This window comes from Chiloscyllium punctatum, chromosome 13 (assembly GCF_047496795.1).
Source record: "Chiloscyllium punctatum isolate Juve2018m chromosome 13, sChiPun1.3, whole genome shotgun sequence".
Classification (NCBI taxonomy): domain Eukaryota; kingdom Metazoa; phylum Chordata; class Chondrichthyes; order Orectolobiformes; family Hemiscylliidae; genus Chiloscyllium; species Chiloscyllium punctatum.
Window position 1 is genome coordinate 88,074,541 of NC_092751.1, and position 24,645 is coordinate 88,099,185.

The following is a 24,645-nucleotide window of genomic DNA, read 5'->3' on the forward strand; positions in this document are numbered from 1 at the left end:
AGCAAACCTGTCCAAGTAGTTTGACTGCATCAATACTAAATATAATGTTTTGGTTTAAGGAGCAAGTTTTATGATTTTTGACCAAAATATAACTGACATTTATGCTATTTGAGATATTTTTTTTGAAACTTGAGTAGCAATAGCTAAAATTAATTGAAGTGAACTTCAAACTAGTTTGAAAGATGACTTTCCTGACAAAATAGTTTTTTGAGAAGTGGGTCAACTTAAATTTGTTTTTACATGGATGCATAAATTCAGTGTATGAATCTTTTTTATATATGAATTATACATTCTGTCAGAGACCTTTGGCAATTTGCCAAATATTTTGTTTATAAATGCTGGTTACATTTCTTCTAATCATGTACCCCTCGGTAGATTTTTATTATGGGTAAATTATTTTAAAATGGCTCTTCAGATAACAAATGGTAGCCTGGCCTAAACATTGCCTTGAGTTATATCTCAATGTTCACCAGCAGCTTTTGTCTCCTGGTAATTATTGTAAAGCAAAACTTGTTACCATTTCATAACTTGTTAAGTGAATAAATGAAGATTTTGGAATAGAGTGCAGGAAGTGGTTTTCCACAGAACTAATCAAATTTATATATAACACAATGAAGTATAAGACATTTACATCTTTAAATTTCTTTTTTGCTATTCCATAGTGTGAAATTCTGTTCTTTGTTTTGTGTAGTCCTTTTGTCTGGTTTGTAAGTCATCTGTCTATGTAATGGTGTGAGTGCAAAACTGTTTAACGTCAAAGATTGAAAATGAAGTTCAGTTTTCTTTTAGAAAGTAGATTTCTTAAGAGAAACTAGAACATGTGAATTCTAATGTTCAACTTGTTATTTACTGTCTATCTATAGAATCCCTCAGCTAGATTTAAGATTCAGGTGGTGGTATCACCCAACCAGAACTGACTCCTCCTCCTCACCTTCTGCATTTAGGTTTCCTTCACTTGTATACAAATAAATTGAGCCAGTGAAAATGAATGCACACAAAATATAATTATTTTTGTACAATTACAGGCACATATGCAGCAAAAGCTTCAAGCTCAACAAGTTCAGCCCCAATCCCAACAAACAGCCAAGCTATTATCACTAACACCACCATCTTCACCAAAGATGCAGCGGGCAGGCCACCGGAGAATCGTCAGTGATGTCCCATTCAGTAGTATGTTTGGAGTCCCTGCCAGTCGTTCCTCTCAACAACTGGCAGCAGCTGCTGCAGAAGCGAATCTTTATAAATCAAAGTGAGTCCAACACAACATAGTTACTGAGTGAGGTAGCACTTTGACATTTTACTGAATAGGAAGGAAGGATTATTACTTCCTGTTTAAAATTGCCCATTCCAAAACCATTTTACAGTTAAATAATGGACACTTAATTTTCCATTGCAGAAGCTGGCATACAAGAAAATGCCATTTTTCTCCATAGTCTGTTCTTCTATTTTTCTACCATCATAACTTGTACTGAGAGAAGGGAGGATCAAGTTGTCCATGTAGGTACTAACATAGGAAGGAGATGGTAGAAGGAGGTAGGCACCAATTTAAGAAGTATGATTTCAGTGTGCAAAATGCCTGGATTATTACCTGAGCCAGGTGCAAATTGGCAAGTGGAAAATCAAATTAGGGAAATGACCCAAAAACCAGTGTTGCAGAATTGGTTCCCGATCATGGGCTGCTGATGCAAGTACTACGGAATATGGGATCTATACTGATGGGAAATCAATTGGGATCTGACTCTTGAAGGGTACAGGATAATTAAGAAGGATAGCTAGGATTGAAAAAGTGAAGGGGAGACTCTGTTAGTTAATTATGGTTTTAGCATAATAGTTGACCAAATTTTCAACAGCAATGATATGGAAACAGTAGAAATGTGGGTTGATAAAGACATGAAGCCACTTGTGGGCGCAATGTACAGCACCCCCACCCCGCCCTGCCCCCAAATAGTAACTACTGTAAAGTGGAGAATGAAGGAGGAAGTAATAAGACCTTGGCAGAAAGGCATGCTGATGATAATGCAAGAGTTTGATTTACATTTCATCTGGTAAAGTCAGATGGACAAAGATGGTGGCACAGTGGTTAGCACTGCTGCCTCACAGCGCCAGAGACCCGGGTTCAATTCCCGCCTCAGGTAAACTGTCTGTGTGGAGTTTGCATAATCTCCCCGTGTCTGCGTGGGTTTTCCTCTGAGTGCTCCAGTTTCCTCCCACAGTCCAAAGATGTGCAGGTTAGGTGAATTGGCTATGCTAAATTTCCCGTAGTGTTAGGTGAAGGGGTAAATGTAAGGGAATGGGTCTGGGTGGGTTGCTCTTCAGAGGGTTGGTGTGGACTTGTTGGGCCGAATGGCCTGTTTCCACGCTGTAAGTAATCTAAAGATTGCAGTCATTGAAAGATAGCCTAGTTAACTTCATGGAATGTTTTCAGGATAAATTCATAGAACATCATGTTCTGGAATCGACTAGACTGTAGGCTATACTAAACCTGGTGTTATGCAACAAGATGGGATTGATTAATTAATGTTCTTATCGTGAAGACTCACCATAATGGTGACTATAATATGGTTTGAATTTTACATTCAGTTTAATGGAAGATAGATGGGATCTGTGAATTTAAAAAAAAAATTTTGGGAAGGATATTTTAAAAATGGTCAAAAATGTAATAAGGAGGGAAAAATTGAATATGAAAGCAAACTAGTCAGCAATGGATACTAAGAGTATTTAACAAGTTGAGCATTGATCTTATACAAAGTGAGACTGGAGAATTAATGATAAAGGAATAAGCAAATGACAAATTAATTCAGACATTTTGCATCAGTCTTCACAATAGACGATACAAGTAACATCACAAAAGCAGCAATAAATCAAGAAATGGAAGGGAGGGAGAACGGAGGAAAAATTGCAGTCACCAGAAAGTGGTAGTGAGTATATGTTGGAGCTGCAGGTTAACAAGTTGCCACATCCTAGGACTTCATCCTAGGATCTTAAGAGATAGTGAATGCATTAGTTTCAATTTTCCAAAGATCCCTAGATTTTGGGACAGTCCATTAATTTGAAAAATAATTATTTGGATGAGAATGTACAAAGCATGATTGTAAGTTTGCAGATGACACTAAAATAAGTAGTATTGTGTCAGTGAGGAAGGTTATCAAAACTTGCAGCAGGACCTTGATCAGCTGGGGAAGTGGGCTGAGAAATGGCAAATGGTGTATAATAAAGATAAGTATGAGGTCTTGCATTTTGGAAAGTCAAATTGTGGTTGGAGTTTAATGGTGAATGGTAGAGCCTTAAAAGGTGTGTAATGCAACAGAAGGATTTTGGAGTTCAGGTTCACAGTTCTTTGAAAGTGGAGTCACAGGTAGACAGGGCATTGAAGAAGGCTTTTGGCATACTGGCCATCATCAGCCAGGGCACTGAGTAAAGAAGTTGGGGAATTATGATGAAGTTTTACAGGACATTGATGAGGTCACATTTGGAGTATTGTGTTTAGTTTTGGTCGCTTTGCCATAGGAAGGATGTTATTAAACTGGAAAGAGTGCAGAAGAAATTTACAAGGATGTTGCCAGGGAGAGGGTGGACAAGCCAGTACTTTTTAAGAGCATAGGAAACTGACGGTCCTTATAAAGGTGTAGAAGATCATGAGGCATGGATAGGATGTATCCACTCAGTCTTTTTCCCATGTTTGGGGAATCGAGGACTAGAGGGCATCAGTTTAAGGTTAATGGGGAAAGAATAAAAGGGAACCTGAGGAGCAACTTTTGTTACATAGAGGGTGGTACACATATGGAATGAGCTGCCAGTGGAAATGGTTGAGGAGGGTGTATTAACAACATTTAAAAGGCACTTGGCTAAACATTTGGATAGGAAAGGATTAGAAGAATATGGGCTACGTGCAGGGAAATGGGGTGAGCGTAGATGGACATGTTGATTGGCATGGACCACTTTGGGCCGTAGGGCCTGTTTCCATATCGTAGGACTCTATGTAGGTTTAAGTTTGTGGAAATATGAAATTTGCAATTTCCTAATTGGGAAAACTGTTGGAATGTTATTTATTGCAAAGGGAGTGTTATGCTACTGTTATTCAGGATATAAGTGAGATTACAACAGTGTGTGCAGTATTGGTCACCTTGTTGTAAAAATGTTGGAAGCAGTTCTGGGAAGGTTAGTATCTGGAATGAGTGTGTTGTCTTGTGAAAAATGTTTGGAAAGGTGAAGCATGTATCTGCTGGCATTTAAGAGAAAGGGGTGATTTGATTGAAACCATATATCTGAGAGGTCTTTATAGGGTAGAAGTGGAGAGGATATTTCCTCTTGTGGGGAATCCAGAATTATGGGCCGCTGTTTAAGAATCGGGGTCACCCATTTAAAACTGAGATTAGCCAGATTTTTTCTGAGCTTTGAGTGTCTTTTAACTTTTTTCTGAAAATGGTCACATAGATCTTGGAATTTTTTTATTCAGAGTTAGATTTTTGTTAAGCAAAGAGGAGGTAGGCAGGAAAGAGGATTTGAAGTTACAATTGGATCTTATTGAATAACGGAGCAAGTTCAAGGAACTTAATAGCATACTCCTGCTCTTTGTTATCTGTATTTAGATTTTAAAAAGGCTCCTACTCATACAGACCTTAAGTGGGAAAGCTGCAATTTTGTTACACATTGTTATTTTGTTCCTTGTGGAGTAAGACCAGTTTAGACTATCTTGAATATTCTGGAAATAGAAATTTTTTCTAGCTTCACGTGGCAATGATTTAGAAGTCAGATTGCTTTGGATGATGCCTATGATTCTGCTGACTTTCTGGGACTGTGCCTCTTTAACCATCTTCCAACTTTTAGTGAAATTTTTCTCTATTCTGCAACTTATCTCCATTTGTAAGATATACTTTGATTCTGTCTGCTGTTTCAAATATTTTATTTCTGACCAATTCTAATTTAGGTCAGCTTCTACAAGTCCTGCAGGATCGCCCAAAGCCTCTGAGCAGAACATTTACAATCCACCAGATCTCTCGGTTTGGAATCCTTTCGGAGATGACAATTTTTCCAAGTTAACAGTCGAAGACCTTTTAGATAAAGAGTTTGCTGAGCTTCGAAATGGTGAGTGTTTTGAGCATTTATGAAGAAAGTGAGCAGAGCACACCTTCTCATAAGTAGTTCCATATGACACTGTTCCTTGTCCTCTGAATGCTACTTGGATTAAGCATATGCAATTCATAGGGTTAGTTACCAAGAGTAGCAATGTATTTGGATGTAATCGGGCATTAAGCATGGGGTTCATTCATACTGTAACTTGTCCACACTGAACAAAGCTGTGGAGTTTATTGCCCTTGTTTAGAGATTTGTCACAGTTGAAAAAGATTTGATATACTGACCGTTCAGAGTATGATAGGTTTATTTAGGTTTATTCTTGTTGCTAAGGCAACCTTTGATGATCAAGCCTGGAAAGTGTCACTGAAAAGTGCATGTCTATACTCAATTTGGAGAAGCTATCAATAAGTTATTGTTAAACCAGCAAATTCTAAGTTGCTAATGTAAACCTGCATATGCTGCATAAGTTGAGATTCAATTAAGTTAGCAATGTGATGGGAATAGGGAATGGTTAATGATTACTGAGCAGATGCTACCAATAAATTCACTGAAATACCTCACTACTCTCTTCTCTTAGAAAAAAAATTGAAGTTGATTCCCTGTTAAGTAATTGTTTTCTTTAAACTATTCTGGCAGATAAAACTGCAGAACTGGAGAAAATGCCCACTGAAAATTTACTTCCAGAACTTCATCCCAGCATGACTCCACCCCAAACAGATTTATTTGGGGCTTCACCTTTTGTATCTGGAGCAGGTTTGTATTAGGATTTGTGTAATCTATCATGATTGATTACAAATCTGTATTTACCTGACAGCCATTTAATACAACACTTAACATTGTTGTGAATTATCAGTATTCAATAAAACAGAATCTATTCGATAGAAAAAAATTAAGGGAGTCCACAATATAAGTTCATTAATTGATGCAAGCAAAACCTCTTTATAATTTGGCTTATTCTTTTAATTTAATCACTAATATACAGCTTGCTTATTATTAGTATGGATGAAATTATTTCTACTACTTTCTCATACTATTTTCTTTCTTCCAACTATTCTTCTTTTACATTTGTAAGAAGCTAAGATATCTATGGAAGCTTCCTTTCTAGAATCTAGCTCATCAGCTGCTATTTCTGATCCTTTTATACATGTACCACTACCTGACTTCCCTGGTAAGGATGAATAAATAATGAGCCTTAGTATTTTGGTTTCTTGAGGATTATCCTAATGAATGAGGGCAGAGTAGAAGAGCAAGTTTCATACAATTAACTCTTCTGTTTTGAAATCTGCCCTAGTAATTTTTATTTACTTTGAAAAGCATACTTTAAGAGCTTCTCTTATGTGTAATCTTGTGCAAAATGTAAAAGGTGAGTGTAATTGTTGAGCTAGTAAGACAGGTATATGTATGTGTGGGTGGGTGTATAAATGAAAAGCCATATTAACCACTTCTGTCTCCACACTTGGTGCCAGAACTGAGTTTTTCTTAGTACTTTTTGTATCTTTTAGATTTCTAGCAGTATTTTACTTTTATTTTGCATATAATTATGTTATCTGGAATTAGTGTTATAATACATAGGGGAAAAGAGTTGCTGAGAGTATTTCAATATAATAATCAAGTTATAATTAAAAACACCATAATTTTATTCCAGTGCTGCCTGACCAGATTTTAAAAAGAATGCTTTGAGCACAGTCTGCCTCTTGTAGTGGGAACACTTCAGACAGAAGTGTTTAAGTAGATGATCCATCTTCACCTCTTCCAGAGATCCCACACATTACACATGCCAATTCAAAAGACTGTGGGAACTGACAGTATTCTGGTAATGGTACTGAAGGTTTGTGCATCAGAGCTTGCTGTGTCAAGCTGTTTCAGTCTGTTACAACACTGGCATCTAACTGGCAATGTGAAAAATTGCCCAGGTATGTCCTGTATACAAAAAATAGTACAAATCCAAACCAGCCACTTATTGCCCCATCATTCCACTCTCGGATAATCAGAAAAGTGATAGAAGATGTCATTAATAGTGCTGTCAAGCAGCACTTGCTTAGTAATAACCTGCTTGCTGATACTGAGTTTGTGTTCTGCCAGATAACTCAACTCCTTTGTAGGCTTGTTTCAAACAAGGACCAGACAGCTGAACTCCCACAAGGGAGCTTTGACCAAATTTAGCATCAAGGAGTCCTTGCAAAACTCAAGCCAATGTGAATCAGGGTGATAGTGGACTCCACGGGTTGGAGCCATACCTAGTGTTAAAGAAAATGTTCGTGGCTATTGGAATTTAGTCATCCCAGTTCCAAGACATCACTACATGAATTTGTAAGGGTAGTGTCTTAGCCTCTACCATCTTCTGTTTCATCAACTATCTTTCCTCTTATACAAGGTCAGGTTCACTGCTGATTGTGATTGTTCAGTACTGTTTACAGTTCTTCATACTGAAATAGTCTGTGTCCAAAATCAGCAAGAGCTGGACAATGTCCTGGTTTGGGTTGATAAGTGGCAAGTAGTATTTGCAACACACAAGTATTAGCCAATGACCATCTCCTCTTGACATTCAGTGGCATTACAATCAACATCCTGGGGATTACCTGTGACCAGAAACTGAATTGGCTTGGTCATTTAAATACTGTGGAGACTCTTGCGATCAGTGGTTGTGTCACAACCTCTGGGCCAGATGCCTGAGTTGAAGTCGTTCCTGTTCCAGACCTTCTCAAGGGCAATTATCAATGTGCAGTAAATGCTGGCCCAGCCAGCCATCGCATGAATGAATAAAACCTTAATTTTGGAATATGGTGTCAGGATCTTTCTGTAAACCTGTAACCCGTATTTATTGGTGGGAATAAAACTGATTTATGAGTGTTGGATGATATAAGGATAAATTATTTTTAAGGAAAAAGAGGCTTGGTCCAAAATGAAGTCTTGCTTATTCAGATCTTCAAGTGGGAGGAGTAGATGGCACATGGTTCCTCATCTGAGAACAAATGAACATAGCCACAATGTAGGGGGTGACTTTGACTATTATTCTCAAGGTGAAATAAGCATTTTTGTTTAATTTTTCTTGTGCTGTCAAACAGTTGACCTGTTGATTTGTTTTGGAAACGGTAAGGAGAACTTCTGCCTTGTTTCTTAAGATCTAATTAGAAAGTGAGATTCATTAAAATGGAATGCATGATTCAAAATTAGTCAAAAGCTTTAAATAATCCTTCCATTGATATAGTTGCATGCAAAGTAATTTGTTTGATTATGGGTTGTGGTTATAACTGCAAAATGTTGAGAAAGTTTTGATGTTTGTGTACCCAAAATATACTTTGTTTTCAAAAGTACTGTTGGTGTTTTATATCTATGCAAATTTTCCTTCCTTTCTGCTGCTGGAGTAAAAAGGGGAGGGGGGGGGGGGGCAACAGTGCTAACCAGTGAGCCACTGGGCCACTCCCTCTCTTTTTATCCTTCCTTAACAGGCAATTTGGCCTAATGTACCTCTGAAGAGTAACCCACCCAGACCCATTCCCCTAGCATATTATTCTACATTTACCCTTCACTAATACACCTGACTTACCCATCCCTGAGCAGTACAGCCAATTTACCATTGCCAACTACCCACCCTGCACATTTTTGGATTGAGAGGAAACCGGAGCACCCGGAGGAAACCCACGCAGACACTGGGAGAATGTGCAACTGCACACACAGTTGCCCGAGGCTGGAATCAAATCCAGGTCCAGCAGTGCTATCCACTGAGCCACCACGTCACCCCCTGACTAGCATATTAGCTGTCGCTTCTGAACCCAATCCTTTTCCATAGATTGATATTTTTAATAGTAAATATTTCACCCAATCAGAGCTCTGAACACTAGTGTATACTTCCCCCTACCCAGTCCAGGGTTGCTAGATTATATTGCAGAACCCTTACCATTAGCAGATGAATTAATGCTAGCACAGCAGAAATAAACCCAACGATTTTCTATCCATTTCTGCTAATCAGAAAATGTACTGGCATGAGCCATTAGGACAGCTGCTGTTTTGACAGGACTAGGACCTATTCAAATAGCCTTAACACTAAATCTTCCTTTCTGTGACTGGATATTGAATGTCCAATAATTTATTTCATTGTAAATGGATTGGCATTCCCATTATTTGTATTCTTGAAATGATTTTTAAAATTTGAAGTTACCTAGCGATTATCAATGGGGAATGTTTTTTGTTTTATTTTGATTTGTTTTAGTGCAAAATATCAAATGTACTTGAATCTACTTGTAGACACATTCACAAAAAATAAAACTTAAAAGGGTCACCTCAAAGAAAATACAAACGGTCCAATATGATTTTGTTTTTTAAGTGAATTTACGCAACTTTTTTTTTAAAGAAATTCAATGTTCTATAGAATGGATTTTGCTGTATTTTTGCTCACTTTTCTGTCCTGCTACCTCTTTGAGTCATCATGTTCTTTCTTCTGCTATTCCTATTGCACCTTCTCAGGTAACTGTACTGGGGATAACTCAGTTTCACATCCCAGCATCCTTGCACCTGCTTCAGCTGACAGCGCTGACCCTTTTAGCCCTACTGTATCTTCTAAACAGACTGGTAAGATGAGATGGCAGATGATTTAATGTAATGAACTTTGCTTATTCTGAAACCCAGGAGACATTAGTTTTGAGTTAATGTGGAAAAGTGTACAAAAATAAAAGCTGTAAAAGTTCAATTGGTTGTAATTGGTAAGTACCCTAGAATGTGCATAGCTTATTGGTGATAATTCTGGGTTGGTGGAAGGTAAAGCCCTACATAATTTAACAACCGTTCATATTATTGAGAGGCTGTCAAGTGTTGTATTCATCTGGGAATTCACTGGCAGAATTTTGGCTCATTATAGGCCCCATGTATTATGAATAATTTGACACTGTAAATTCATTGTAGTGTGCCATTCTCTCCCATTCTTGCTACTTTCAGTCTAGATTGTGCGACTCTGTTTTCCCTACTTGATCACGTCTATCCTTTGAGTTCTTTAGCACTTCATCTATCAACAACTCATGATTCCAATTCTGATGGTGAGAGTGTAATTAGGAATAACTTGTAGATCTCAAAATCCAGTTGTGTGTGATGCTTATAAATAACCTAGTAAAGTGATATTTTTTAATTTTCCAGGTGGTCATTCAAAGAACCGCAGTGGGAGTTCAGAGAACAGTCTTCCTGGTCTAGCTAGGTCTTTTCTGCTTGTGGATCAGCTTATTGACCTTTAATGACCCTGCCATTAACCTATCTGCATATTACTTGCCTGCACCCTTGAGTAGAAACCCCATTCCAAAGAAAGCATGGTAAAATCAAAATACCTCAGTTGAATGCCACGCCTACCAAGACATGATTGTAACAAGATGCAATGGAGATTCTACTAAAACATAAATGACTATTTATCAAGGCCTTCCTTCACCTTGTACCTGCCTGTGTGCCGTTAAAATGCATATACCAGAAAACTGCTTGGATATCCTTCCACCTTTTAAAACCTGCCGAAATCCTCTTCCTACCTTCCTGTCTTGTGTTGTAATGATTTTTTGCAGGAACTTGGCTCAATATACCTCAGCATTTTTGTGCATTGTATGGTAAAAGTGTGCATTGCTCTAATATTCTTTAGTTCTGCAAAGTGATTGATTAGTTAATTTGAAACTGCAGTACTGAATACCTTGTTTGTCTTTGAGTTTAATTTTGTAATTTGGGAACGATTTAAGTTAACAGTGCCTGGATTCTACTACCTGAACTTGTAGTGGCATTGAGGACTGATACTAACTTGCATGACACTTCCCTACATACCAATGTGAAAACATGCAGCTTATTTTGCACTGCTTTAATTACTTTGCCTTTGTTTGCAATGCAGTAATAATGTTCTTCAGTTAATTGGTCACTTTTGCTGTCAAGTATTTTGTAAAGATACTTTTTTTCCCTGCTAACATTGTTTTAATTTCATTACCTGAATGTTAATAGCAGAATTTCAATTATTTGTTATTTAGTTCTTCTTTCCATTTGTTATTTTGAATTTCAACTTGAATAACCTGTTTTAACTTGATGTACAGCCATACAAATGAAGTGTCATCTAATCACATGGGGCTAAGTAGCATTGAGTGCAATACATCAATGCTGCATACAAATAATCTTCCATAACATGATTTTAAAAGTTGCTTTTTATTTGCAGTAAGTTCTTTATTTTTGACTAGAGAGTAAAACAACCTTTGTCGATGGTGTAAAAAATATTATACATTTGTCTAATCCTATCTTTCCTACATTTTGTTCTAAACCACATGAGGATTTTGAGATTTCAATATAGATTGAATTAATCCCCAAAATTTATTGTACAACTCTTGGGAGTAAAAGAGAAAGTAATCATTTCCATTTATTCAGTAGAGAATTTGGCTCTCGATTTAGTCAGTTAGATTTCAAATGATCATATTTTCAATTACTGTTTTTGTAGGATTATTAATCAAAGTAGCTATAATGAATACCAAAATAGAAGCTTAGTTATTTGAATGATGGCTGTTGTGTATCTTAAATAGGTGATGAGCTTTTACAAAAGGTGACTCAGGTAACTTTGCTAGATAAATATAGATTAGATAAATGAAATAGCAGTAAAGTTACAACTTCCAGGTTAGCTGTAAATATTTCAAATAGGGGTGAAGATAATGATGGAATAGTCATCTTCCTGATGTCTTATGTCTAATATGAGGACTGTTACTAGATGTCTCAATGTGCAATGTTGACTATTTAATAAATTGCTTGGTTTAACAGGGTTTTTTAGAATATAAAGCTTTGCAGTATTTTTTTCATTGTGATTAAATCTCAGGATAGATCCTGCTTCCCTGTTTATCAAGTAGCTATTACTGGTGGGTGTGAGCCTGAAGTGTGATGCAGTATTTCTGCACTTGTTATTTTGAATGTGTTACCACTAGGCTAGTGTTGAATGACTGCAACAAATGGATGACTAAAATGTGATTATTTAAAACATACATATGTTGTAAATAAATTTGAAAACATTTTCACATTTACATGAAATAGCGCTTTCCTGGTTTATTAATTTTGTATATCTGCACCATGCTATTAGTTTACTGCGGGAATGTTTGTTAGAGTTTTGTGCTGTGCAAGAACAAGGGACAGTCTGAGTTATGATTGTTTCTACTAAGAGTGTAGAATTATGACATTCCAAATGCAGTCACATTTCAGGGAGAATATCTTACCTTTTTATATTTTAAAAAAGAGTCTCTGGATATGGCCATCAATGATACTAGCATTCATTGCCAATCCCTACCTGCACTTCAGAGGTGGTGCTGAGCTGCCACTTTGAACCACTGCAACTTCTGTAATGAGGGTAAGTGTCATTAGGGAGGCAGTTCCCAGGATTTTAATCCAGTGTTGCTGGACGAATAGTGATATATTTCCAAGTGAGGGTGTTTGTGACTTGAAGCAAATTAGAGGTGATGTTCTCTCTCTTTTCTTGCTCTCTCTGTCCATCTGAGTAACAGGGTTGTTGGTTTGAAAAATACTTTCGGAGAAACAATTTTGTAGTATTTCTTAACTTTCTGGAGCATTTGTAATTGTAGTGAATTATTCAACATACCATTTTGTGATTTGTAAAATTCATATTATAATCAGGATTGATATCAATTTAAAAATTTTGCTGATATTGAACAACTCAATAAATTGATAAGAGGACTCAGGAAATCAAGTTACAGTTCTTTATTTTATACACCAGTATGGAGAGCCAGTCTTATCATGGAAATGTGTAAAGTGCTGTCTGGTAGGTTACAAAATAATTTAAAGCTTAATCCACATCATTGCAACATCTGTCTCACGTTACTTGCTTTTTATCCCCCAACACACGACAGGCACAGTCTGTATTTCACCCAAGACTGGCTCTAGTTTGCTGATAATGCAGCTCCTCTACTTTTATCCTTCCTTCCTTCATATGTTTTGGTTCTCATCTAAAACATAGAACTGTACAGCATGGAACAGGCCCTTCGATCCATGATATTGTGCTGAACATGCTGCGAAACTAAACTAATCCTTTCTGCCTGCTCATAGTCCATACCCCCCCATTCTTTGCTTGTTCACTTGCCTATTTAAAAGACCCTTAAATGCTCCTATCATTTCTGTCTCCACAACTACCCTCGGCAGTGCGTTCCAAACATCTGACACTGTGTAAAAACAATTAACTTGCCTCCCATATCGCCTTTGAACCCCCCCCCCCCCCCCACCTTAAATGCATGCCTACTAGTATCAGACATTTCAACTCAGAGTTGACAATCTTTTTTCCCAATCTATGCTTCATAATTTTATAAAACTTCTATTGGGTCTTCCTTCAGTCTCCACCACTCTTGAGAAAGCAACCCTAATTTGTCCAGCCTTGCCTTCGAGCTCATACCCTATAATCCAAGCAGTATCCTGCTAAACTTCTGCACCCTCTCCAAAGCCTCCACATCCTTCCTGTAATGTGATGACCAGAATTGAATGTAATACTCCAAGTGTGCCTTAACCAATGTTTTATAAAGCTGCAACATCATTTCTTGACTCATGTACTCAGTGCCCTGAACAATAAAGGCAAGCATGCCATACACCGCTGTTAAAAATCAGGCCAGACACCCCTCAAAACATTTCAAGAAGGTAGTCCAAATCCTAACTTTTCTAGTTATTTTATGCAGGTAGAGTGGATATTCCAGGAGTGATGCAGCTGGTCCAACCGCTCAGTTTCAAACAAAACAGAATTAATTTACAGAATACTGAATGAAACACGAGCAAGAGAAAACTGAATTTAGGATAATAGCTATTTGAAAACCTGACTGACATGATATCCTCTGCAACTTAACAAAGTTATTTCAATTTCCTGCAACATCGAGTTTTGAGAAGATTTATTGCTCAGGGTGAGGTTCTGGATATAGGTTTGCTCGCTGAGCTGGAAGGTTCATTTTCAGACATTTCGTAACCATTCTAGGTAACATCATACGTAAGCCTCCAGACAAAGCACTGCTGATGTTTCCTGCTTTCTGTTTGTGTTTGTGTTTGTGTTTCTTTGGGTTGGTGATGTCATTTCATATAGTATGTCATGTCCTGTTTGTTTTTCTCTGGGGGGGGGGGAGAAGAAGGGCGGGGTGGTGGTAGTAAATGGGGTCCAAGTCAGTATCTTTGTTGATACAGTTCTGGTTAGAATGCCATGCTTCTAGGACTTCTCGTGTGTGTCTCTGTTTGGCTTGTCTGAATCACAGCCCTATTCAAAACCCTTCAGAAATCTAGAGAAATAAATAAGACTGACTTCCGAAAAATGAAACCAGATGGATCCAACACACTATGCTTGTATAGATTACCCAAAATTCACAAACCAGGAGAACCCCCACCCCAGACCCATAGTCTCGCTACCTGGAACACCCACTTACAGATTGGTCAAGGAGCTACACCAAAGACTAAAACACTTAGTAGAAGACTCACGCCACTCCATCCACTCCACCCAAGAATTCCTGAAGACCATCAAAGATACTAAGATAAAAGGGGATGAAATAATGATCTCCTTTGATGTAACAACGCTGTTGACATCAATCAACATCAACCTGGCCAAGGAAACACTGACTACACTATTAGAAGACCCAAAGACACATACACCAAACACCACCAACTTCATCAGCAAGCACAGTATCGTCAAGCTAGTAGACCTATGCCTTACCACCCACTTCACACTCAATAACAAAACCTATAGATAAACCAATGGAATATCCATGGGATCTCCAACATCAGGGTTCTTAGCACAGACAGTAATGCAGAGACTCAAACAAATAGCTCTACCAACCATCCAACCCAAACTTTGGGTCCACTACGTGGATGACACCTTTGTCATCACTAAACGGAACAAATTAGAGGAAACCTTCAAGACCATCAATAACACCCTTACTGCCATAAAATTCATTAAAGAGGAGGAAAATAACAACAAACTGCCATTATTAGATGTCACAGTAGAGCGAACAGCCAATGGGGAACTTCAAACCAGCGTCTATAGAAAAACAACACATACGGACCAAATATTGAACTACAGAATCATCCCAACATCCACAAACGAAGCTGCATCAGAACATTATTTCAACAAGCCACCACACATGGCAGCACAGAGGCACTATGCAGAGCAGAGGGAAATGACCTATACAGTGTATTCAAAAAGAATGGGTACCCAATGAACACAGACCGCCCATTTCTCAGCAACAAATCCAAACTAGCAGATAAAACGTGTCCAGAAACCCTATCCACTTCCCCACTACATCAAAAGACATCTTGGAAATGACTGCCAGACTACTCAGGCCCCTTGGCATCATGGTAGCCCACAAACCCACCAACACACTAAAACAGCAGCTAATGAACTTGAACTTGAAAGACCCCTTACAGACAACAAGCAAAACTAATGTCATTTACAAAATACCGTGCAAGAACTGTAACAAACGCTACATTGGACAAACAGGCAGAAAACTAGCCTCCAGGACACATGAACATCAACTCTCAACAAAATGACATAACCCACTCTCACTAGTATCCCTACATACAGATAAGGAAGAACACCACTTCGACTGGGACAACACATCCATCCTAGGACAAGCCAAACAGAGACACACGAGAATTCCTAGAAGCATGGCATTCCAACCAGAACTCTGTCAACAAACACATTGACTTGGACCCGAATTACCACCCTCTGAGAAAAAGAACAGGAAATGACATCACCACAGTAAATGACATCACCAATCCAAAGAAACCCAAACATATTAATAGAAAGCGGGAAACATAGTGCTTTGTCCGGATGCTCATTGAAGATGTTATCTAGTATGGTGACGAAAAGTCAAAATGAACCTTCCAGCTCAACGCGCAAACATCCAGTTCCTGCAACATCCCATGAACACACCCCTTCGCAAAAAGTTAAATTCAAATGCAGGTTCCTACAGGAGAGATGTCACAGAGAGAGAGAGGATCAGCATGGAGCCTGTTTTTACTCCGGCAGCTTCTCTGGGTTCCCAGCTCAAACCAAACTAGAAAAATCCTTGGACTGGGAGAACTGGCCTCTCCCCTTTTGTTGTTCAAGTGTTTTCTTAAACAAACCTAAAAGCCCTTTTTCCTGATTTTTGCCTTGGACAGTATCTGTTAGCCACAATTAAAGTAGCCAGTTCAGACATCTGGGACACTTAAGCGAATCTTGGACAGGTACATAGTACAATGAAGGGTATGTAGGTTAGTCTGATCTTAGAGTAGGTTAAAAGGGCCTATACTATGCTGTACTGCTCTATGTTCTATATCGGTTTCTCTACCTTTACGACCCCCCTCGGCAGGGCAAGGGCAAAATAATTTTGTTAAAGGGGCAGCATTGTCATGCTGCCTTTTCCACCCTTTCTACTTGTGTGGCCACTTTTTCAGGGAGCTTTGGACTAGGACCCCAAGATATCTCTGTACCTCAATGTTAAGAGTTCTGCCATTAACTGTATACTTTCCCTTTAATATTTGATCTTCCAAAGTGCAATACCTCACACTTGCCTGGATTAAAATCCATCTGCCATTTCTCTGCCTGGATCTATATCTGCTGTATCTTTTGACAACCTTTTATACTATCCACAACTCCTCTGATTTTTGTGTTATCTGTAAACTTACTAACCCACCCACCTACGTTTTCATCCAAGTCACATATAAATCACAAACAGCAGAGGTCCCAATACAGATCCCTGCAGAACACTGCTAGTCATGGACCTCCAACCAGAAAAATACCCTCTGTTTTCTATGGGCAAGCCAATTCTGAATCCAAACGGCCAAGTCACAGTGGATCCCATGCATCTTAGTCTTCTCGATGAGCCTACCATGAGGAACATTGTTGAAAGTCTTACTAAAATGCATGTAAACACCATCCACTTCTCTTCCCTCATCGATCACCCAAATTCTGTCCCATCTAAGTCTCCTACTCTCAGGAAGTCTCAGTCAATATTGAGGAAGTTAAAGTCATCCACTATGACAGCCCCATTGGGTTTTTTTTCATCTTTCCATAATCTACCTACATATCTCAATACCCTGATGACTGTTGAGGGGCCTATAGCATAACCCATCAGGGTGATAGAGTTCAAAAATATGAAAGGTTCAATGCATATTGCCTCAGAGCATGAATCCTCCAGTATGTCCTCCCTGATTAATAATTAAACTCTTTTACCTCCCTCTCTATCTCATCTGAAACTTCAAAACCCTGAAATGTTAAACAGCCATTCATGCCCCTCTCTCAACCAGGTCTCTGTAATGGCTACAACTTCATAGTCCTAGATAGTGATCCAGGCTCTAAGCTCATCTGCCATACCAATAATACTCCTTGCATTGAAATAAACAAACTTCAGCCCATCAGCCCCATTATATTCATTAACTTGTCCCTGCCTGTCCGTCCTTTCAGACTTACTGTTTGTAACATCTATCTTCCCCCTCATTCCACCAGCTGACATGCTGCAGTGGTTCCCAATCCCCTGCCATTCCAGTTTAAATCCTCCTGAGTAGCACTAGCGAACCACCCTGTCCAGTTTAGGTACAACCTGTCATAGAGATGTACAGCATGGAAACAACCCTTCGGTCCAACCTGTCCATGCTGACCAGATATCCCAACCCAATCTAGTTCCACCTGCCAGCGCCCGGCCCATATCCCTCCAAACCCTTCCTATTCATATACCCATCCAAATGCCTCTTAAATGTTGCAATTGTACCAGTCTCCATCACTTCCTCTGGCAGCTCATTCCATACACGTACCACCCTCTGCATGAAAAAGTTGCTCCTTTGGTCTCTTTTTTTTCCCCCTCTCCCCCTAAACCTATGCCCTCTAGTTCTGGACTCCCCGACCCAGGGAAAAGACTTTGTCTATTTATCCTATCCATGCCCCTCATAATTTTGTAAACCTCTATAAGGTCACCTCTCAGCCTCTGATGCTCCAGGGAAAACAGCCCCAGCCTGTGCAGCCTCTCCCTGTAGCTCAGATCCTCCAACCCTGGCAACATCCTTGTAAATCTTGTCTGAACCCAACATCTTTCCGATAGGAAGGAGACCAGAATTGCACACAATATTCCAACAGTGGCCCAACCAATGTCCTGTACAGCCGCAACATGACCTCCCAACTTCTGTACTCCATGCTCTGACCAATAAAGGAAAGCATACCAAATGCCTTCTTCACTATCCTATCTACCTGCGACTCCACTTTCAAGGAGCTATGAACCTGCACTCCAATGTCTCTTTGTTCAGCAACACTCCCTAGGACCTTACCATTAAGTGTATAAATCCTGCTAAGATTTGCTTTCCCAAAATGCAGCGCCTCGCATTTATCCGAATTAAATTACATCTGCCACTTCTCAGCCCATTGGCCCATCTGGTCCAGATCCTGTTGTAATCGGAGGTAACCCTCTTCGCTGTCCACTACACCTCCAATTTTGGTGTCATCTGCAACTTACTAACTGTACCTCTTACGCTCACATCCAAATAATTTATGTAAATGACAAAAAGTAGAGGGCCCAGCACCGATCCTTGTGGCACTCCACTGGTCACAGGCCTCCAGTCTGAAAAACAGCCCTCCACCACCACTCTCTGTCTTCTACCTCTGAGCCAGTTCTGTATCCAAATGGCTAGTTCTCCCTGTATTCCATAAGATCTAACCTTGCTAATCAGTCTCCCATGGGGAACCTTGTCGAACGCCTTACTGAAGTCCATATAGATCACATCTACTGCTCTGCCCTCATCAATCTTCTTTGTTACTTCTTCCAAAAACTCAATCAAGTTTGTGAGACATGATTTCCCACGCACAAAGCCATGTTGACTATCCCTAATCAGTCCTTGCCTTTCAAATACATGTACATTCGGTCCCTCAGGATTCCCTCCAACAACTTGCCCACCACCGAGGTCAGGCTCACCAGTCTGTAGTTCCCTGGCTTGTCTTTACCGCCCTTGTTAAACAGTGGCACCACGTTTGCCCACCTCCAGTCTTCCGGCACCTCACCTGCGACTATCGATGATACAAATATCTCAGCAAGAGGCCCAGCAATCACTTCTCTAGCTTCCCACAGAGTTCTCGGGTATACCTGGTCAGGTCCTGGAGATTTACCCACCTTTATGCATTTCAAGACATCCAGCACTTCCTCCTCTGTAATCTGGACATTTTGCAAGATGTCACCATCTATTTCCCTACAGTCTATATCTTCCATCTCCTTTTCCACAGTAAATACTGATACAAAATATTCATTTAGTATCTCCCCCATTTTCTGTTGCTCCACACAAAGGCCGCCTTGCCGATCTTTGAGGGGCCCTATTCTCTCCCTCATTATCCTTTTGTCCTTAATATATTTGTAAAACCCCTTTGGATTCTCCTTAATTGTATTTGCCAAAGCTATCTCATGTCCCCGTTTTGCCCTCCTGATTTCCCTCTTAAGTATACTCCTACTTTCTTTATACTCTTCTAAGGATTCACTCGATCTATCCTGTCTGTACCTGACATATGCTTCCTTCTTTTTCTTAACCAAACCCTCCATTTCTTTAGTCATCCAACATTCCCTATACCTACCAGCCTTCCCTTTCACCCTGACAGGAATATACTTTCTCTGGATTCTTGTTATCTCATTTCGGAAGGCTTCCCATTTTCCAGCCGTCCCTTTACCTGCAAACATCTGCCTCCAATCAGCTTTCGAAAGTTCTTGCCTAATACCGTCAAAATTCACCCCGTCCCAGAAAAGGTCTCAATGATCCAAGAACCTGAAATACTGTCCTTTGCACCAGCTCCTTAGCCATGCATTCGTCTATCCTATTTTCCTATTTCTATACTTGCTACCATGTGGCACTGGAAGTAATCAAGAAATTACAAACTTTGATGTCTTGCCCTCTAACCTACTGTCTAGCTCCCTGAATTCTTGGTGCAAGACCTCATTTCTCACTTTGCCCATATCATTGATACCAATGTCTACCATGACCTTTAATTTATCACCTTCCCCTTAGTGACATCCCTGATCCTGGCACCAGGAGGCAACACACTATCCTGGAGTCATATCTTTGGCCACAGAAGCGGCGCTCTGCTCCCCTGACTGAAGAAACCTTTATCAGTATTGCTGTTCCTTTCCTCTTCCCTCCCTGTGCAGTCAATTCTCTTGCACTGCAAGAAGCTTGGCTCTGATAGCACTCCAAAGTATCTGCACCCTCATCAACTTCCAAAATGGAATACCAGTTAGTGAGTGTGACCCAGGGGACTCCTGCAATATCTGCCTGCTCTTTTTGCACTGTATGGTGGTCACCTGTTCCCTTCTTTCCTCTAGTCCCTTGAGCTACAGTGTGACCACTTCTCTAAACTTTTACTTGTATAATATAACTGGACATGTAACTGATTCAAACCCTTCATTGGTTTCTGGAAACCATGTGGCCATTGAAATCATTGCCTCACCAGTGCAAATTTATGATGGGGAGGTGCCAGTGTTGGATTGGGGTAGACAAAGATAAAAATCACAACACCAGGTTATAGTCAAACAGGTTTATTTGCAAGCACTAGCTTTTGGAGCACTGCCAACTCAAAGTGGAGGGGTTCTCCAAGGAGATCGCGCATATTGATACTACAGCTACCTGATGAATGAGCAGTGCTCCGAAAGCTAGTATTTGCAAATAAACTTGTTGGACTACAACCTGGTGTTGTGTAATTTTTAACTTCGTGCAAACTTAGGATGACATAGTCTGTATGAAGATTCCTGTGTATCTTGCTAATAGCGATTTTACCTAAATATCATTTTCCAGTGTATCACTGAACATAATATCTTCACTGAACCTCTTATAATGCTTGGGAGTCAACAGTAATTTTAAAGGATTTCAAGTTGTCCATATTGAACTTTTTTTTTTTCTCCTTCATATTATCTATTGTAGGAAATTCCTATTTTGCATTCATTGGCCATTGAGGTCAACAGCATTGAAAAAGGCCCTTCAGCCCATTTGAGTTCGTGCTGATTAAAGACAAACACCTAACTATTGCAATCCGGTTTGCCAGCACTTAGTCCCTAGCCTTGGCATTTCAAGTGCACTTTGAAATATTACTTAAACCTGTCTCTATCACCCTTGCAGACAGAGTTCCAGATTCCCACCACACTTTTTCCTTGCTTCCCTTCTGAATCTTCATCCCTAAATCTAATGATCCTTCCACCAAGGAGAAAAGTTATTTCTTGTCTACCAAGCCTATGCTAGTCATAATTTTATACATCTCAAGCATGCCCCCCCCCCCTCCCCCGCCGCCCCAACCCAAGTCTCCTCTACTGTAAGGAAAGTAATTCCAATCATCCAATCTTTCTTCTTAACTCAAACTCTCTAGCCAGGGCAACATCCCCTGGTCCATCTCCTCTGCATGTCTCCAGTGCAATCATAACCCTCTTATGCTTTAGATTCTAAAACTGCACACTGTACTCTAACTATGGCCTAGCCAACATTTTATACAGTTGAACATAGCCTCCCTGCTCATAAACTCTATGCCTCAACTAATAAAGGTAAGTATTCCATATATCATAACCACTGTAACTTTTGAAAGCTATGTTGTCCTGAGTGGGTGGGGGGCCTGGGAGAGGGTAGCCAAGACTCCATCCAGCTATTGTACTCTTGGGTACCTTCTCCCCAGCCCCATTCCCCTCCCATTTAACTCTTCACCCTGGGGGTTCCCTGCCTTCATTCCTGGTGAAGGGCTTTTGCTTGAAAAGTCAATTTTCCAGCTCCTTGGATGCTGCCTGACCTGCTGCGCTTTTCCAGCACTACTCTAATTTAAACCTGCAATTTTATCACCAGGCTGCTTCTTGCTAACATTCTTGTCACTATGCCCCTCCATTTTTTTGCAAAGAAAGGAATCATCTAGGAGTAGTGCACCTTTCACAGGAAGCTGCTCAATGTGTCTCTCAGAAAGCTGCTCCCTGTACAATATCTGTAACTGCTGCTCTGTTGGCAACTGACACCAACACATGCGCAGAAGGACACTAAAGACCAGTGCTAACATCGTCACATGCGCAGAGCAGTGCTGAGACTTTGGCGTGGACATCAAACCATGCGCAGAGCGAAATGATCACTGCTGGAATTGCGTTATCATGAACAGATGCAAGTGTTCTTGAAACTCCCATTCTTTAATTACTCAGCAACGTTATAAGCAAATTGGGGTGCTGGAAAGCGCATTATCCAATAACAGTGTTTAAATTAATTTTGCATAACGTCAAGTAGTTTGACCAGTTGCATTAAAACTGGAACAGGTACTTTACATTTACCTTTAAAGATAAGAAAACGTTAGGGTCTAGGCGACCTTAAAAATATTTTGAGGGGGGGTGTGGTCTAGTCTGGTCCATAACACCACTTTATCTACCTGTCCCACTACCATAAGGGACCATTGGACATGCACACCAAGGTCCCTTGACTTGTTTGTCCTGCCCAGGTGCATCACCTTACTAACCTGGATTGAATTCCATTTGCTAATGATGAATCCATCTGACCAGCCTGTCTATATCCTCCTGTAATCAAAGGGTATCCTCACTAGTAAACACCCCACTAATTTTCATGTCATCCACAAATTTACTGATTAACCCTCCTACATTCAAGTCTAAATCATTCATATGTACCATTTCCGTGTGGTTTTATGTTTGCGAAGTATTTATATTTTACGCCATTCTGGCAGTTGTACTCTTAATAGATTTGAAAGTTTATTCAGTTTTTAAATTAAATCTGTGGAGAAAGGCCAATTTTGATGGTATTAGGCGGGAACTTTCAAAAGCTGATGTTCACCGGTAAAGGGACAGCTGGAAAATGGGAAGCCTTCAGAAATGAGATAACGAGAATCCAGAGAGAGTATATTCCTGTTAGGGTGAAAGGAAAGGCTGGTAGGTATAGGGAATGCTGGATGACTAAAGAAATGGAGGGTTTGGTTAAGAAAAAGAAGGAAGCATATGTAAGGTATAGACAGGATAGATCAAGTGAATCCTTCGAGTATAAAGGCAGTAGGAGTATACTAAAGAGGGAAATCAGGAGGGCATAAAGGGGGCATGAGATAGCTTTGGCAAATGGAATTAAGGCAAATCCAAAGGGATTTTAGAAATACATCAAGGACAAAACAGTAACTCAGGAGAGAATAGGGCCCCTCAAAGATCAGCAAGGTGGCCTTTGCATGGAGCCACAGAAAATGGGGAGATACTGAATGAGTATACTGTGGAAAAGGATATGGAAGACATAGACTGTAGGGAAATAGATGTTGAGACCTTGCAAAATGTCCATATTACAGAGGAGGAAGTGCTGGATGTCTTGAAATGCATAAAGGTGGATAAATCCCCAGGACCTGATCAGGTGCACTCTAGAACTCTGTGGGAAGCGATAGAAGTGATTGCTGGGCCTCTTGCTGAGATATTTGTATCATCTATGGTCACAGGTGAGGTGCCGGAAGACTGGAGGTTGGCTAACGTGGGGCTACTGTTTAAGAACGGTGGTAAAGACAAGCCAGGGAACTATAGACCAGTGAGCCTGACCTCAGTGGGCAAGTTGTTGGAGGGAATCCTGAGGGACAGGATGTACATGTATTTGGAAAGGCAAGGACTGATTAGGGATAGTCAACATGGCTTTGTGCGTGGGAAATCATGTCTCACAAACTTGATTGAGTTTTTGGAAGAAGTAACAAAGAAGATTGAGGGCACTGCACTAGATGTGATCTATCTGGACTTCAGTAAGGCGTTTGACAAGGTTTCCCATGGGAGACTGGTTAGCAAGGTTTGGATGCAGAACTGGCTCAAAGTTTGAAGACAGAGTGGTGGTGGAGGGTTGTTTTTCAGACTGGATTCCTGTGACCAGTGGAGTGCCACAAGGATCTACTTTTTGTCATTTGCATAAATGATTTGGATGCGAGCATAAGAGGTACAGTTAGTAAGTTTGCAGATGACACCAAAATTGGAGGTGGAGTGGACAACGAAGAAGGTTACTTCAGATTACAACTGGATCTTGACCAGATGGGCCAATGGGCTGAGAAGTGGAAGATGGAGTTTAATTCAGATAAATGCGAAATGTTGCATTCTGGGAAAGCAAATCTTATCAGGACTTCTACGCTTAATAGTAAGGTCCTAGGGAGTGTTGCTGAACAAAGAGACCTTGGAGTGCAGGTTCATAGCTCCTTGAAAGTGGAATCACAGGTAGATAGGATAGTGAAAAAGGCATTTGGTATGCTTTCCTTTATTGGTCAGAGTATAGGAGTTGGGAGGTCATGTTGCGGCCGTACAGGACATTGGTTAGGCCACTTTTGGAATATTGCATGCAATTCTGATCTCCTTCCTATCAGAAAGATGTGAAACTTGAAAGGGTTCAGAAAAGATTTGCAAGGATGTTGCCAGGGTTGGAGGATTTGAACTCGAGGGAGAGGCTGAACAGGCTGGGACTGTTTTCCCTGGAGCGTCTGAGGCTGAGGGGTGACCTTATAGAGGTTTACAAAATTATGAGGGGTGTGGATAGGATAAATAGACAAAGTCTTTTCCCTGGGGTTGGGGAGTCCAGAACTAGAGGGCCATAGGTTTAGAGTGAGAGGGGAAAGATATAAAAGAGACCTAA

General features: G+C 40.0%; 1 protein-coding gene across 5 annotated transcripts in view; it reads left to right on the forward strand.

The window, feature by feature from the left end:
- LOC140484620 (AP2-associated protein kinase 1-like) overlaps positions 1 to 24,645 on the forward strand; it is a 99,198-nt gene that overhangs the window by 66,008 nt on the left and 8,545 nt on the right. Inside the window, exons 13-18 of one of the 5 annotated variants that reach the window (XM_072583139.1) lie at positions 1,026 to 1,249; positions 4,928 to 5,085; positions 5,713 to 5,829; positions 8,142 to 8,168; positions 9,541 to 9,645; positions 10,204 to 13,203. In XM_072583139.1, coding sequence (XP_072439240.1) covers positions 1,026 to 1,249; positions 4,928 to 5,085; positions 5,713 to 5,829; positions 8,142 to 8,168; positions 9,541 to 9,645; positions 10,204 to 10,298 — 726 coding nt within the window. In that variant the 3' untranslated portion in view covers positions 10,299 to 13,203. Of the gene's footprint in view, positions 1 to 1,025; positions 1,250 to 4,927; positions 5,086 to 5,712; positions 5,830 to 8,141; positions 8,169 to 9,540; positions 9,646 to 10,203; positions 13,204 to 24,645 lie in introns of those variants that run through there. The other 4 variants (XM_072583140.1, XM_072583141.1, XM_072583142.1 and 1 more) reach the window with 4 other exon arrangements.